The sequence below is a fragment of the Leopardus geoffroyi genome, chromosome E1 (genome assembly GCF_018350155.1).
Source record: "Leopardus geoffroyi isolate Oge1 chromosome E1, O.geoffroyi_Oge1_pat1.0, whole genome shotgun sequence".
In the NCBI taxonomy this organism is placed as follows: domain Eukaryota; kingdom Metazoa; phylum Chordata; class Mammalia; order Carnivora; family Felidae; genus Leopardus; species Leopardus geoffroyi.
In genome coordinates this window covers 40,622,915-40,639,396 of record NC_059330.1, presented here as the reverse complement: position 1 = coordinate 40,639,396, position 16,482 = coordinate 40,622,915, and the positions used below count along the sequence as shown (strand labels likewise).

The 16,482-nt window shown below is 42.6% G+C and overlaps 1 protein-coding gene across 3 annotated transcripts in view; it reads left to right on the top strand.

The window, feature by feature from the left end:
- DNAJC7 (DnaJ heat shock protein family (Hsp40) member C7) overlaps window positions 1-16,482 on the top strand; it is a 29,410-nt gene that overhangs the window by 4,777 nt on the left and 8,151 nt on the right. For 2 of the 3 annotated variants that reach the window (XM_045488872.1, XM_045488873.1), the window contains 8 exons: window positions 6,821-6,909; window positions 7,659-7,783; window positions 8,255-8,368; window positions 9,018-9,092; window positions 13,336-13,454; window positions 13,954-14,107; window positions 14,639-14,803; window positions 15,624-15,715. In XM_045488872.1, coding sequence (XP_045344828.1) covers window positions 6,821-6,909; window positions 7,659-7,783; window positions 8,255-8,368; window positions 9,018-9,092; window positions 13,336-13,454; window positions 13,954-14,107; window positions 14,639-14,803; window positions 15,624-15,715 — 933 coding nt within the window. Of the gene's footprint in view, window positions 1-3,783; window positions 3,908-6,820; window positions 6,910-7,658; window positions 7,784-8,254; window positions 8,369-9,017; window positions 9,093-13,335; window positions 13,455-13,953; window positions 14,108-14,638; window positions 14,804-15,623; window positions 15,716-16,482 lie in introns of those variants that run through there. The other variant, XM_045488874.1, reaches the window with a different exon arrangement.

The following is a 16,482-nucleotide window of genomic DNA, read 5'->3' as shown; positions in this document are numbered from 1 at the left end:
CTGGCAGTTGGAGATAGTCAACCTCCTGTTAAAATAAGGAACCAAGAGAACTCTGGAAGCAACATACCAGTTGACAACCTAGACTCCGCACTCTGGTTTTCATCTCTACCCACTCACTCCCCCCCCTCCCCCCAAGAAAAAAACCTCAGCAGCTTTTTTCTTAATTATAGTTCCTAAGTTCTAGATTTTTGTTGTGTACTAATGTCCCCATGAGGGAAGTAGTGGATCTCACAGAATGGGGAACCAAGGGATAGAAAATGGTGGGTTTGGGAGTGTGTTATGAAAACAAGCCTCTGGCTATTGCTGAAAGGCCAATGCCATGTGAACTCAAGAGTGGCTTCTGAGAAGCTTGTTTCCCCAGGTCTCCTCTCCCCCGGAGTAAAGAAGATTAGGTAGATGCCACAGATTGTGATACCTCCCATTTAAGGAACTAGCATAAATGTATTACGGTTGAGTCAGCTATTTCATATGACTATCTTTTCTGCCTGCATTAATGGGATTTCCGTCTGGATGGATCCATTAGTTGTTTGCCTTTCCCCCCCCCACTGAATAAGACATTGCCAACTCCATGGTGTTGCCTGGTGTCCTTCCCTGCTTGAGCAGTAGAGAGTGCTACTGCCTTGTGTAGCCTGTATCTGTGACTCCACTTGGTGCCTCTTGGTCCCTTCTGGTTCTGCCCCTGTTGAGGCTTCCCCCGAATGTCCAGAAAGAGAACACTTTGAACTGGTATGTTGTTAATGAGTTTTCTTCATCTCGATCTCCTCTTTTTTAGGAGAAGGCTGGGTATTTTAATTTTGCTTTAAAGTGAAAGCAGAAGCTGTTTATTCTAAAGCAAATTGGGTAAAGGATGCTGGGTAGCCCACTTTTACCAACTGGTAGCCATTGGACAGCCCACCCTCTGTTTTCGCTGGACCATTATGAAGCCTTTATTCACACTCAGCATATAGCACTTGCATTTAGCAAGCACTGAATCTGTGGAATTGTTCCACGTCATGTGGCTTCCACCTATAAAACTTGTCGCTTCATCCCTAGACTAGTTACAAAAGAAAGAACAGTTTACTCATTTGGTGAGATGGAATAAAAGTAAGGCTCCTGGGCTCTTTTTACTTTATTGTCGTGGAGGTCAGAGAGAGTACAGCATGAAACAGGCCCATGACATGTCTTCGGGGACAAGAGGTCTTGGTCTGTGGGAAGGAGGAAGGAATTTCTACTCGGAGACTGGCCAAGATCCCGTAAATTCTAAAGGGTGGAGGACATTTCTTTTTAATTTTTTTTTTTTCAATGTTTATTCATTTTTGGGACAGAGAGAGACAGAGCATGAACGGGGGAGGGGCAGAGAGAGAGGGACACACAGAATCGGAAACAGGCTCCAGGCTCTGAGCCATCAGCCCAGAGCCCGATGCGGGGCTCGAACTCCCGGACCGCGAGATCGTGACCTGGCTGAAGTCGGATGCCTAACCGACTGCGCCACCCAGGCGCCCCAAGACATTTCTAGATCAACGGGCAACTAGTAAACTTGACTGAAAAAAAGAAATGGGTGCAACAATCACAGAGTGAAGGTGACATTTTGGAATTAGTAATTATAGTAAGATTGCATAAAGGTTGATTTATGGGCAATATAAAGTATTGTTAGTAGATATCTTTTTTTTTTTTAACGTTTATTTATTTTGAAATAGAGTGCAAGTGAGGGAGTGGCAGAGACTGAGGGAGACAGAGAATCCGAAGCAGGTTCCAGGCTCCAAGCTGTTAACGCAGAGCCTGATATGGGGCTCAAACCCACCAACTGTGAGGTCATGACCTGAGCGCAAGTCAGATGTTTAACCAGACTGAGCCACCCAGGCGCCCCTAGATATCTTTTTTCTAAGATTCTTTCTGCCAATAAAATAGTCTCCAAAATCAAAGGCCCTGAAACACTCCTTTGCTCTAACAAAAGTAGTCATCTTGTCCTGAGTTGTAATTTTAGCATTTAGATGTTTCTTCCACATTAAGAGTAGCAGAATACGTCAAGAAAATGCAAAAAAAAAAAAAAAAGCAAGCTTCTGCATTTCTTTTGATTTAAACTACTATAAATGGTTTTTGGAGAATTGAATGTTATTAAAAGTATATTATTGTAGCCAAATACTTGAAATAGATAAAAGCAGTCTGGTATGTTTTTGTCATACAAAAATCAGATTAGTATTTCCTAGGTTGCAAATATTACAGAATAGTGACCTATGTTAGTCTGTATTTTTCATGCACTGAGGTAATTAAATCTTAAAATGATACGGTACAAGTGATGAAGCATCTCATTCCTCTTTTAATAATTCACAAATACTGAAACATGAAACAGTTCCAAAGAGAGCCAAGTCATTGAGGATGTTTTAAAAACTGCCACCCAGTGAATCCTGCATTAATGAAAGCGGATGAGTAAAATTCTCTGCATAACTCTTTAATTGCTAAAAGACAGACTAGTTTGCCTAAGGCAAAGATCTTGTTTAAGTGTTCAAGTTGGAATATTTAGAGAGAAAATGAAGATTTTTGTAGAGCATCTAATTGGGGTCATGTCGCAATGTCAGCTGCAGTGTTTTAAGGTATGTTTAATTTAGCTGAGCTGTAAATGTGCAAAGTTGACTGGTGATTGTAAGCCCTAGTTGTCTGACTTGATCACATAATGCTGAGCCCTACTAAGACCTGTGTGATACCAAATGATTCCCTTGGCCTTTTGTTGGAGTAATTAGCATCTGTGATGCTAAATTGGGAGAGAGAGTATAACTGCACGATCAGAGGACACACAGATTTTTCACACGTGTGTAGTGTAGAAGAGCAGGTTATGAGGCTGCAGTTTTCTGAAGTTTGATGAAGTTATTTCCAAAAAATAAGTACATTTTAAAAAAGCAAAGCAGACTAAGAGCAGAATGTCTGCTTATCTGTATGTTTGAGAGAAGGCCTGCCGGGCCCTCTGGTACGATCCTGTTGTTTGGGACCCTCCCTATAACCTCCAAAGGGGATAGAGAGTTTTGAAAATCTTTCAGTGGCTCTTTTCACAGGAATTTGTTGCTGGCTGTTAAAGGGAAAGGACTGGTTTGGTGGAGGTTAGAGTCTTTCTTTCCCTGTGTCTCCTGGTGAGTCCGAGTGGCGAAGCTTATTCTGCTTAGAGATTGGGTGGGAAACTAGATAAATTAGTTTTAATCTAAAAACTTTGATGCCAGCTGACAGGATCTAGTGGGCAAGAAACACCAGACTGTTGGAGTTAGGGAACGTGTGCAGCTGCCTTGGATGCCTCTCCGGCTCTTCCTCTGCCGAAGGACATGTGATAGTATCACCATAACCACTTCAGGAGGCCAGGATCTTCCTTGGAAATGCTTTGAAAATCTGAAAAAGCACTAGAGATACAGTGTGGCTATTAATAGTTCCATCAGGTCAGTTAGGGCCAAGTCTATATTTTGATGTGATATTATATTTCAAGGTTTGATCTGAATTTCGTTTTGTGGCCTTAGAAAATAATTGGTAGCTTAATTAGTCCCTTTTGGAATCCTTTCCTCTTTTTGGTTAGTCCAGGTGAGCCTAATTAATCCTAATTCTTCTTTCTCAGTGCCCATGTGTTTTGGTAGGTACGTGTTGTAACCTCACTTTGTTACCCATCGACTCTGGCAGCAAGCGGTGTGACAGATACCAGTGCCAGATTGCCCTCAATTCCGGTGTTAACCAGCTCTTCTCCTTCTTTTCCAGTCCCACGCCTTTGACATCTCATCCTTCAGTCCCTTTGCTGTAAGGGCAACTTGAACAAGCTTCAGCCCTTTCTCAGACTCCCAGGGCAGGACTTGAATGGATTTGACCCTGGAATTGTTCCTGATGCAGCCTTGTTCAGTTCTTGCTGCTGCCATGCTGGATTCCAAAGATCCACTTTTTCCTCGACTGGTGTCACAGGGTCAGGCCCATTGGTTAAAGCTTGTCGCGTACTTGGTGGGGAGGTTCAAAATGGAGGAGGGACTCCACTTTGGGAGTTGGACCTGGAGGCAAAAAATAAGCCTTCAGCCTAAAAGCACTAAGTGCCCATTGTTTAGGCAGCTGTTAATCAACCATGTTTCTATGAAAATAAGTCCTTTTCATGAGGCAATTGTGTGGGAATAGCTAATTCTGGCCTGATGCTGTGCAGTGTGAGGTTAAAAACATGGTAACTTGTCACAACACAATTCTTCTTGTTCTTTCTGCTGTGGGCTGACTCTACATTACTCGCTTTGTTTGCTCTAGAATGGAATCTACTCACCATTTACTAAAATGAAATGCATTTCTTGGGGGAGGCAAAGTCCAGTTCACTAGGTCTTGCATCTTAAAGAGAAAGGAGCTCTGCTCTCTGTGACTAATTGTTAGGAATGTCATTTAGCTTGTTTAGATCCAGATTGTAGTGCTGGAGTTGGATTTTACACGCTGTGGCTGTTTTATGTCTTAGTTTGAAGAAATTCACGCTCGTTGCCCATGTCTTGTTCCTAGCAAGACAGATTAATTTTTAAAGTCTTAGTTAGGCAATAGATAGAGATGAGCATTAGAGAGAAAGCTAAGCGTAGGAGATAGCGCAGGGCACAGGCTTTGAAATCTGACAGGTGTGGCTCCACATCCTGACCTTGGGCCAGTTTTTAATCTCTACCCCTTATTTTACTCCTATGAGAAAGGGGAATAATGTGAAACACCTGATGGGAAGATAACATATGGAAAGTACCAGACTTCAGTAATTAATACTGACTTTCCACAGAAATCATCCTTTGCCTTTTTACTAAAAGCCAGTGCTGAACTTCCTTGTATCCATGGGTGTTAGTGTTTCAGGAAAGAAAGAGCACCTTTCTGTAGCTCTGCAGATTGCTTCACCTTTGACTAACAAGTTTTATACTGCTGATACAGTGTCTGTTCACATGCCTGGATGCCTTTGGCTTTCCTCTAGGATTTGCGTATTCTTAGCCACTAGCCTAAAAGAGAAGGCTAGGTCTTTTCAGGTACATCTTCAGTGTTTCCTTTGAATTTACCACTTCATGTCTTCACAGTAGTTTGACTCAGCTTCTGGCATCCAGGGTTGGGGAAACCCTTTCTTCAGATCTCTTGGCATGTCTGCTCTTAAAAGATAGGCTCCTCATAGTTTTTATAGTGCCTTGCTTAATTTATAGAGTTACAGGATGGTGTCTGCCATGTAGAAAGGTTGCAGTTGGTCCTGTAAATCTGGCAGCTGGGGGATCCTTCTTGAGGACTTAATAGCAGATGGCCTCTTTACAGCATTGTGACAGTTGGTGTAATAAAATTATTCAAACAGATTCATGTCCATCACAGTTCAAATCTGTCAGCATTTGTAGATCATTCCCATTTTCTTTCTCCTTTCTTCTGGCAGCCTTTTCATGTTAGTAGGGCTTGCCAGAACAGTGATGGAGAAGAATAGAAAGGGAGAGGGCCTCAATTTAAAAGGAGAGCAGCTTTGCTACTTTGTAGTTTAAAATATGTAAGTAAAAAAATCACAAATCTTCCCAATGCTGATGTCTGTAGAATCAAGCTGTAAACTCCCATACCATCACCAAAGTTAAGAACTAGGTACTTTTGTCCTTGCTTCCCTTGAACTGGGTTCTCTTGTGTGTGTGTGTAGAGGACAGAAAAAGAAACAAGATTCTTCCTTATAGCAAAAATGCTCAGATACTTAGTTATATTGCAGTAATCATTTTGGTAAAGAATTATCTTTGTCACTCAAAGATAATTGAGTCATTAGAATGATTTGGGGTATCTTTGATAGAGGTTAGTAGTTCTTCTGAAACATTGTTGGTCATGTCTTAATTCTAGTTCCTTGGTCTGGAGTATAATTCTCACATAACATTGTTCCTTTTGGAAAGAACAATTTGTCTAATGGTACAGCTTCAAAAAATGGATCTTGGAGTAGGGCAAAAATTCTGATACTACCCACTTGGTGGTTATACAAGGTACAGTAGGAACGGTATAGGGGGCAGTAAGAACCCACCCAGATGTGATAGGCAGAGAGAGTGTCAGTAGATGGGTACTTCTCAAAGCATATCCCCGGCAGGCTGTATGTACCTCGTATGTCCCTGTTACCCACGTTCTTGGTCTCTGCTGTCACTCAACTCCGTCCTCCATCTTAAACATCAATATGCTCTGCTTTTAACTCCTTTGCCACCTGCTTTTGCTCTGCTTGTCCTTTCAGTGACAAATGCATGAGCCAGTTTTCAAGAGAACAGATCATTAGAACTCTAAAGATGTGACCCATTTCACATTAAGAAGTCATTGCCCCAGAATGGAATGATCTGTAACTGATTTTTTATGGTTGCTAAAGAGGCAGAAGTTGTGGCACAGTGGAAAGGAAATAAATAGAAAAATTCTGGGGCTCCTGGCTGGCTCTGTTGGAGGAACATGCAACTCTTGATCTCGGGATCACGAATTCAGGCTCCATGTTGGGTGTAGAGATTACTTAGGTGGGTGGGTGGGTGGGTAGGTAGGTAGGTAGGTAGGTAGATAGATAGATAGATAGATAGATAGATAGATAAACTTTAAAAAAATTTTTAATTTCTGTGAGAGGATGTCTAAATTTGCCTGTTGTATGGGGTGTGACTGTAGGCCAGAATAGTGAGGAAAGGCAGGCAACACAAGAGAGGTTTTCTTCATTTAGTTTAAATGTATCTGACCAAAAAAAGCCCCCCAAAAAAACAGCATCGAACAAATCTATAAATTCCTTCAAGTATCGCACTAACTTGCAGCTCATTATGCCCAGAGCTGTAGACCAAAGATTGCTCCCATGAGATTACAGAGGTTATTCCCTGTGTAAAATAATGTGCCCTTCTTTCTCTTTCCTTTTCAGGGAAGCAGAGTCTTTCAAGGAACAAGGAAATGCATACTATGCCAAGAAAGATTACAATGAAGCTTATAACTATTATACAAAAGCCATAGGTGAGAAGGACCTACTGCCTATGCTGAAAGATAAATTTGCTGAATACCATTATAAGTAGCCCCTCTCGAAGAAGTAGCCTTTGGCGTAGTGGGTTCATAACTGTTATGAACTCTTTTGGACTTAATGGCATGTGAACTCTTTTGGACTTAATGGCTTCATGAGGGATGACGCTTTCTAGCTCAAATGGGTAGTTTAAAGGCAATTCCAGAAATTCTAGGTCTAATGGCAAAAAGATAACCGCTAAATGCATCTCAGCCATTTCCAGTTCATTTAACTATCTTAGAAAATGGCCCTTGTAGATATTATCAAGCCTTAACTACTTCCGTGCTCAATTTGCCAGCATATTTTAATCCCATGTCAGCATGTTTCTCACCTAACTTGCTTACAGGTTCTCTACCCCTAATTCAACAAATGCAAATTCATTTTCATGTCTTATTACATAAAATACAATTCATTAAGAAGATGAATATGCTGACATCTCCCATCTTTATCCTAAAAAGATAATCAGAGCACTTTAAAGCTAAGTGTAAATTATTTTTAAGCAACTTCCTTCTTCATTGGTTGCACCATTGCTGCTGTCCATTTGCACAAGTAGTCAAAAATTTGGCCATGGCCTTTTAAACAGAGTATGTCAGCATTCCTGTTAGAGTTTGATTGCCTTGATACAGTTCTGAGGGAGATGGCCCCGCAGTTTTTGAGGCAGTGACTTGGCTAAGCTGTATTTTACTTTCTTCTGCCCTTCCTGTAGATATGTGTCCTAAAAATGCTAGCTATTATGGGAATCGAGCAGCCACCTTGATGATGCTTGGAAAGTTCCGGGAAGCTCTTGGAGATGCACAGCAGTCCGTGAGGTTGGATGACAGTTTCGTCCGGGTACGTGATGTGACCACTTGGCTGGGGCAGAGAGGCAGCAGTCGGGGGGGATTGACTGGGGAGAAATGGTTGGGGAAGGATCAGCTGGGGAGGACCGGTTGTTTCAATTAAATTCTCTGTCCCAGAGCTTCTCAGTCTAGACACTGTAGACATTTGGGACCAGATCATTCTTTGTCATGGGGGGCTATCCTGTACATTGTATGATGTTTAGCAGCATCCCTGGCCCTTAACCACTGGGTATAAGTAGCACCCCCCTACCCCCACCCTGGCCCCAGTGGTGACAACCAAAAATGTCTCTAACATTGCTAACCATCTAACCATCCCATGGAGGGCAGAATCTCCCTTGGTAAGAACCACTGCTCTGGCCATTTTCATCCCATGTCGGTTTTCTGTGGGTGTTTCTTGCTGCTGTTGATTGCTTTGTGCTTGGCCAATCATGCTCCTTTTCTTCCCTCTTTCTGTTTCTTCTAGGGACATCTACGAGAGGGTAAATGCCACCTATCTCTAGGGAATGCCATGGCGGCATGTCGTAGTTTCCAGAGAGCCCTAGAACTGGATCACAAAAATGCTCAGGCACAACAGGAGGTATGGTTCTGATCTTGTGTGTAGGGAAAAAGACAATGTGGTATAGTGACCTGAAAGTCAGAACTGAGAGCTGGAAAAAAAGAACTGAGCTAGTTTCACTCCTGCCATCGGCCACACCTGGCTAACTGTAGGCAGTCTCATAGTCTGTCTGAGGCTTGATTTTGTGTATGTAGACAGTTTTGAGTATGATTTATAGGTTTAGGAATCTGTGAAAATTGGAGGGTTTCTGAGATTCTTGGGGGTGGGCAGATGCTGCAAGGAACTGATTTGAATGAAGTTGAAGAATCTGAGTAAATTCAAATCCTGATTAAATTGGTAGCAGCTAAAACATGTTTTAGTTCCGTTTCCATATATACCCTGTTTACCTCTGGTTGCATTTTAGTGAGAATCTGGAAACTTCTGCTCGACCTCTGACAATGCCTTGCCCTTATTTTATATCTTTCAAGGCATGATTCTTGTATTCTTGACTTTAAGTTCAAACTGAGGGTGCAGGTTGGGCTTTACCCTTTTAGCTGCATCTTCACCAACTTGATTTGTAAAGTCTGTGGTTCTGGTTTTCTTGAACTAATAATTCATCAAAGCCTTAATTTTTGTGTTTGTTGAACCTATAACTTCATTAAAACTTTCCTTATCTGATTTTCTGGTATAGTTCAAGAATGCTAATGCAGTCATAGAATATGAGAAAATAGCAGAAACGGATTTTGAGAAGCGGGATTTTCGGAAGGTAAAGTATAACTATGGGGAGATCTCACCTACCCTTTGTCACAAGGTTTCGTATGTGTGCGTGCGTGTGCGTGCGTGTGCGTGTGTGTGTGTGTGTGTGTGTGTGTGTGTGGTATAGTCCACAAGATCCAGAATAATCAGTTACCACTTTATTTTGACTTTTTTTTTCTTTTTTTTTTCTCTCTTTTTTAAAGACTGTTTTTTTAAGAGCAGTTTTAGGTTCACGGCAAAATTGAGAGGAAGGTAAAAAGAGTTCTCCTATTCCCTCTACCCCCCCTCCCCACATACATAGCCTCCCCCATTATCAACATTCCCCCACCAGAGGTACGTTTGTTACAGTCACATTTTTGACAGTTGTGAATAGAGCTGCTGTAAACATCTGTGTGCAGGTTTTTGTGTGGGCATAAGTTCTCACCCCTTTTGGGTAAATACTAAGAAGTGCAGTTGCTGGATCGTATGGTAGAAGTATGTTAAGTTTGCAAGAAACCACCCAAATGGCTGTACCATTTTGTATTCCCGCCAGCAATGAGTGAGAGTTCCTGTTGCTCCACATCATCACCAGCATCTAAAAATTTTTTGGGCCAAGGTACTTATTTTCTTAATAATATTTGGCTTTATGATGAAAAGCAATAATAGTTTACTTGAGTTTGTTCCTGGTTTTGATATAAGATGGTAGCCTAAAAGTGTGCTGCTAATTGAGGAAACACTGGTTGGAATTAAGTATTATGTTTGGATAATCCATTTTTATTTAAATAATGGGAGCTAGCTCTAACTCTTGCTTTATGTGAACTGGATGCAGCTGTAACTAAAAAGTAGAGGCTCCTTTTAGATTCTTGAACAGTGTATGTAACCTGTCATCAGTACCATTTTGATATTAGGCTTTTTTGCTTTTTAAGTTTTTATTTAGAGAGAAAGCGTGAGTGGGGGAGAGGCAGAGAGACTCCCTAGCAGGCTCCGCACTGTCAGCGCAGAGCGCAGTGTGGGGTTCAAACCCACGAATTGTGAGACCATGACCTGAGCCAAAGCTGGAAGGTTCACCGACTGAGCCACCCAGGGGCCCCATTGATGTTAGGCCTTTCTATGAAAACCCACTAGTCTTCTTTATGGGGCCGTGTGACAGTCCCATGAAAATTAACGTGCCAAAAAGATTGCCCTGTCTGAAAACATGCGAAGGGTATAAAAGTTTGAGATATCTTTCTAGATCTTGTTTATAGTGGTTATGCCTCATCTGTATAGTTCTGAATTCCCTTCTTTAGATGATATTTTGACGTAGCTTTCATTGGTTTCAAAAGGGACAGTGAATGGCTCCCAAAAAAGTTAAAAACCACTGATTAGTTTTCAGGATCACTTAAAAGAGGTTTGTATTGATCGGTTGAGTGGTCGACCCTTGATTTTGGCTCAGGTCATGACCTCATGGTTGGTTTGAGCCCTGAGTCAGACTCTGTGCTGACATTGTAGAGCTTGCTTTGGATTCTCTCTCTCCCTCTCTCTCCCTCCCCTGCTTGTGCTCATGCTCTTTCTCAAAAATATAAAATAAACTTTAAAAATTAAAAAAAAAAAAAAGTTTGTATTATCCAGGGAACATGTGAGAATTTGCTCAGTGCTTTCTGTAAAAGGGACTCAATAAATGTTTGATAAAAGGATACAGTTAAGAATTATTCATAAGTCAAAAACTGTGCAGGTCTTTTATTTGGTAATAAATATTTCTGATTAGCTTATGCAGAGTCCCAGCATTAACTTATCAGCATCCCTCTTCTGTCCATTGGTTTTAATAACCACAGTGTCTTTGTAATAACCACAGTGATTCATAAGTTTTTTTGGTGTGTGTGTGTATTTGGAAAGCAGTTCTGCCTTCTGTCATGTTTTCTGAGGTTTACATAGGCAAAAGCTTTGTCTCAAAAGGCAATCTTTTGAGTTTCTTTTCTCTCTTGCCCACTCTGGAGCCAGAATCCCCAGTTTGTGACAGAATCCTCTGTTTGTGACATCCCAGCCCCCCCACTGTAGCTCATGGTGATGTCACAAATGAAGAATTATGATCCTGGCAGGGGAAGCAGATGAACTTGGAAGAAACAAAGATCTTCTTTGCCTGCAGCTGTCCCTGGTCGTGGGGAGAAGGGGGTGGGAAGTGAGGCACTGAGCTTCGGCTCACACTCCACTGACCCGATGGGCAGAACCATCTCCGCACAGAGCGTTGCGAAGGCAGCAGGGTGTGGCTGCTTACATTTGACTGCTTCACCTCCCCCCCAATTATTTTTCTGCCGAAGGGAGAAAAAGTCAGCACCATGACTCTACATCATACCTAAAACTTCATACAGTCCTGGGACTTCCAGGATAGTAACCCGTGCCCTGAAAGAGAGGCGCCCCACCACTGCTCTGAACCCTGCAAGGAGTCTCCCCAGTGGAGCAGAGCAGCTCGTGGGGTTTTCCTATTTCCACATATTTTCAAATTAAAATTTTTGAATAGGTGCCATTCATCGTTAAAAGAAGTGGAAACAGATACTCAGTGATAGGTATTCCCCCCCGAACTTGATTTCCATCTGCCTAGTTCTCACCCACTAAAGTAACCACTGTTCTTGTTTCTTCTGTTCCCTTCCAGTTTAGTTGTACACATATAAGCAAAGAGAAGCATAGATTTCTTTTTTTTTTTTTTTTTTGCATGAGAGGAAGGAAATAATGCTGTATACTGTTCTATACCTTTTGTTTTCCCCCCTCTCCCACTTAGACCTTGAAATCTTTATTAATATATGGAGAACGTCTTTACTGTATTTTAGAGGCATGTAGTATCCCATTATATGAATGCCTAACCAGTTGCCTGTTTGCTGGAATTAGTCCTATTTCTGCTTCTGAGTTTTCAGACTTCATCTCTTCCTGATCCCCAGGGCCAGATTCTGAGAGGAAATGGGTGTCCCTTAATTTCACATTTCTCCTTTGGGTCATTTATTACTGGACAAGAAGGTGATTCAGCAAGGATCTCCCAGGAATAGCAGCTAACCCAAAACTGAAAGCTCAGAGAACAAACTTCTGAAAAGAGAAAAAGGGTGAGGGCGGGGGGCACCAATTTCTGCTCAGGTCATGATCTCACAGTCCGTGAGTTCGAGCCTCGCTTCGGGCTCTGTGCTGACAGCTCAAAACCTGGAGCCTGCTTCGGATTCTGTGTCTCCCTCTCTGCCCCTCCCCTGCTTGCGCTCTCTCTCTGTCTCAGAAATAAACAAACATTAAAAAAAAAACGGGGAGGCACCTGGGTGGCTCAGTTGGTTGAGCGTCCAACTTTGGCTCAGGTCCTGATTTCTTGGTTTGTGACTTCGAGCCCCACGTTGGACTCTGTGCTGACAGCTCAGAGCCTGGACCCTGCTTCAGATTCTGTGTCTCCCTCTCTCTTTGTTCCTCCCCTGCTCATGCTCTGTCTCTCTCAAAAATAAAGTTTAAAAAAAAATTTTTTTAAAGAGAAAATGGGAATACATGGAGCGTCTTTATCAAGCTGAAAGATTGAAGTAATCCCAGCCATGTGCGTGTGTGAGAGAGAAAGAAACTTGCCTTTTAGTTTGTGTAGCAACATGTTGGGTGCGGTACTCTGATTAAGTCTATTAGGACCATTTAAAATGCGCCATTTTATTGGTATATTTCTGTACTAAGATAGAAGTGGAAGGGTGGCACAGGGAGGAAGGAACTGTGAGCCATTCTGATCATACAAGGAGTAATGAATCTACATCAGGTTATTTGGGGTATCCTTGTCTTACATAATAGGCTAAACATGGTGAGTTAGGCAGAGTAGCAAATGAGTCTACATTAGCAGAATGTGATTCTGACCACAGTCACTGGATATGATTCAGTGTGGAGGCAGCTTAGCATGGTGATTACAGTTACAGGCTCTGGAGTCTCAGTGTGAGACCCAATCCTGTTTCTATCACTTACTAGCTTTGTTGACCTTGAACACATTACTTTATTTCTGCATTTTCATTTAGTTTCTCATTAACAAAATAAGGAACTTCATGAAATTACTGTATAAAATTGTTGTGAGCATTAAGTGGGTCAGTATATAAAGTACTTAATGTTTGCTGTCATCATTATCGTTTGGATCACCTGCTCTCCTTGTTTCAGTGGTTTAATCAAATGACTTAGATATGTTCCTAAACTCTGATATCACTTTCCTTTGAATCTGTTTGTTGCCTGTGGCGAAACTAAAATGAAGATGTTTCTGTAGAGTCCAGAATGAAGAGAGTTATTTGCTTTCCTTCTCCCCATAGGTTGTTTTCTGCATGGACCGTGCCCTAGAATTTGCCCCTGCCTGCCATCGCTTCAAAATCCTCAAAGCAGAATGTTTAGCAATGCTAGGTCGTTATCCGGAAGCACAGTCTGTGGCCAGGTATGAAGTCGGGCCAGTTCAGCCTTGACACACCAGATACCACTGGACAGGTGCCGTCTGGCAGCTCTCTACAGCAGGAGCTACCATATGTCCTGTAGGTAGGCCAGCTTGGGCTGATCAGTCCTTTGCAGGTCATATGGTCTCTGTTGCAACTGTTCACCTCTGCCACTATAGTGCAGATGTGGCCATCGATGATAGATAAGTGGATGATGTGGGTAGGTTTCAATACAATTTTATTACATAAACAGTAGCAGGGAGGATTTGGTCCTGTGGGCTGTAATTTACCAACCACTGTTCTAATAAAGACTGAGATGCATGAAGTGTATTAGAGATAAATATAGGTGGTTTATTCGGGGAAGGTATTGGGATCTGTCTACCTTTGGATACTTCCATACTAGACACATGGTCAGGAGAAAAACTGGCTATAGTAATCACAAATGTTAGCGTTGGTGGAGAGATCCAAACCACAGCTGAGCATGTCCCTTTACGGCTATTGCAGTGACATTCTACGAATGGATTCTACCAACGCAGATGCTCTGTACGTACGAGGTCTTTGCCTTTATTATGAAGATTGTATTGAGAAGGCGGTTCAGTTTTTTGTACAGGCTCTCAGGATGGCTCCTGACCATGAGAAGGCCTGCGTGGCTTGCAGAGTAAGTTCTAGGCCCCACATCTGAGTAGGAAAGAAAGCTTCCTTTTTGAGCCTTTAAGAAAGTCACAAATAGAAGATTCTAGGACCACATGAAATGTGAGCATGCTGGACATGCTTTTTCCACCTTGCCAGGATGCTTGGTCCTTTCCTTAGAAATTATTTCAGAACTACTTTTATTTGCCTAAAGGCAGATGTGATCATATATGATCCTCCTAATACTAGGTATGTTTTTTTTTTCTTCCCTCGGTAAAGAAAAAATAGTAATGCTTATTCTGGGAAGTGGAGGTAAACCCTGGGTGACACAGGTCTCATTGGTATTCTCTTGTAAATCTTGGTTTCCCCTGTCCACTCCGTAGGAAGCACTAGTGAACAGCAAATAGCCTAGGTGGTGGGGTTGGAGGGGAGGGGGATAAGGATCTGTAAGATGCTAAACAACAGGGATCTGAGAAATTGAAAATAGACTTGGGCCTCTCTGTACGGTGGTCTGAGATTTCCTGGATGTGAACTAACCTCCCTTTGCTTTTGCCTGTAGAATGCCAAAGCACTTAAAGCAAAGAAAGAAGATGGGAATAAAGCATTTAAAGAAGGAAATTACAAGCTAGCCTATGAACTGTACACAGAAGCCCTGGGGATAGACCCTAACAATATAAAAACAAATGCTAAACTCTACTGTAATCGGGGTACGGTTAATTCCAAGGTAAGCACTCGGTCTGGGTCTTGGGGCCTATGGAGATATGTTTAAGGGGCATCTTGGGGAGTCTGCTTAATAAGGACAAGCCACACGAAAGGAGAATAGTGGTTTTGGTTGAGATCTCAGCTTGTTAGGAACTTCCTTTTGAGAAGCAAGCTTTTACCTTTTTCCTAGAATTGCAGGGCACTTGAGGGACAGCTGGGAAGGATATTCCTATCTGGTCTTCCTCAAGATCCCTTCCTTCCACTAAGGGAATGGCTAGAGGCTTTGGGATAATTTTTTAAGCAAATATTGTTGCTGCTTTTTGCCAAAGCAAGTGATTATGGCTTTCTCGGGAGTGATTTGGAGGAAATTAGAGTATGAAGCAGGCTTAGTTTTTTTTGTCCAGCATGCTCAGCTGAAAATGGTCTAAGCGCCCACTGCAGTGCTGCATACCATGAGAAACCAGAGCAAGCTCTTGCTCTTGTAGCGTTCCAGTGGTCAGAAATCAGTGATTCTTACTCCTGTAGTTAGCCTTTTGGAGAGTGGAGGGCAGGAACCACCCTTACTATTTCCATGTCGTGTTTGGGCACCACCCTGGAATGGCAGAGGTGGCTTATCCTTGCCCATAAGTGTGCCTGGCTTCCATCCCTTAGAAGAGAAACCAGTTTTGAACCCGGTGTCCGTAGCCCTCCGAGATACTGGAGGGCTTTCTCAATGACCAGAAATGAGTGTGACAGGGGCCTGGTATGACTGATCCTCTTAGAATTGTGAAGCCGTGCTCACAGCTTCTGGGCTCCCTCAGTCACCGAAGGTGTGAAGTATGACTGCTCTCTCTCTCCTGAAGCTTAGGAAACTAGATGGTGCAATAGAAGACTGCACAAATGCAGTGAAGCTCGATGACACTTATATAAAAGCCTACTTGAGAAGAGCTCAGTGGTAAGTGGTGCTGGAGGGTGAGGGGAAGAGGGAGTTGCTGCCGGCCTGCCAGGGGGATTGCGTTATGGATGCTGAAGCAGCCCCAGGGATGTTGTGAGGTCATTTGGTCCTTCCCCCTGCCTCTAGGTGGGATTGTTCCAGCCCTAGACTCTCTTTATAGACCTCCAGCCGAGGAGATTGCACAGCTCCCTCAGTCTCCCATGCCTGTGTCTTACGCCCCTCACGGTCAGTAAGTTTCCTCTGATGCCTGACCCAAATTCCTTTTGTTAAAGTTTAAATCCATTTCCTTTGGAGATTGTATTTTGTATTGTACACTTTTGCTCTAACTTGGCACAGTGCTTGGCACACAGTAGGTGCTCACTCAATAAATGTTTTGTCGAATGAATGTATGTTGCTTGAAAGAGGAAGACAGAGACAGTTGAGAGTTCTGCTTCTCCTGTTTGTTCCGGGTTACAGAAGACAGAAAGGAGTTTAAGCTGGCTCAGCCTCCCAGCAGTATAAGGAAACCCTTTTTGAAATACCTCTGTGACTTGGAGACTTAGGAGCCAGGATGTGCCTGCCTAGATCTAGTGCCCGGATTCGCCTTCAGAATCGGGGTGCTCCCAGCTTACATGTCCTTACTCTTGGACCCACCAGACTCTTTTCTGCAGACAGGAACCTTAGCAAGGGCTAGGAGAGACCTCCCCCAAATCCATTTCTTCTTATTTCAGATTATTTCCCAGATAGAGAAGAACAATTCTATCTTAAAATTCCAGAAGGAAGACCTA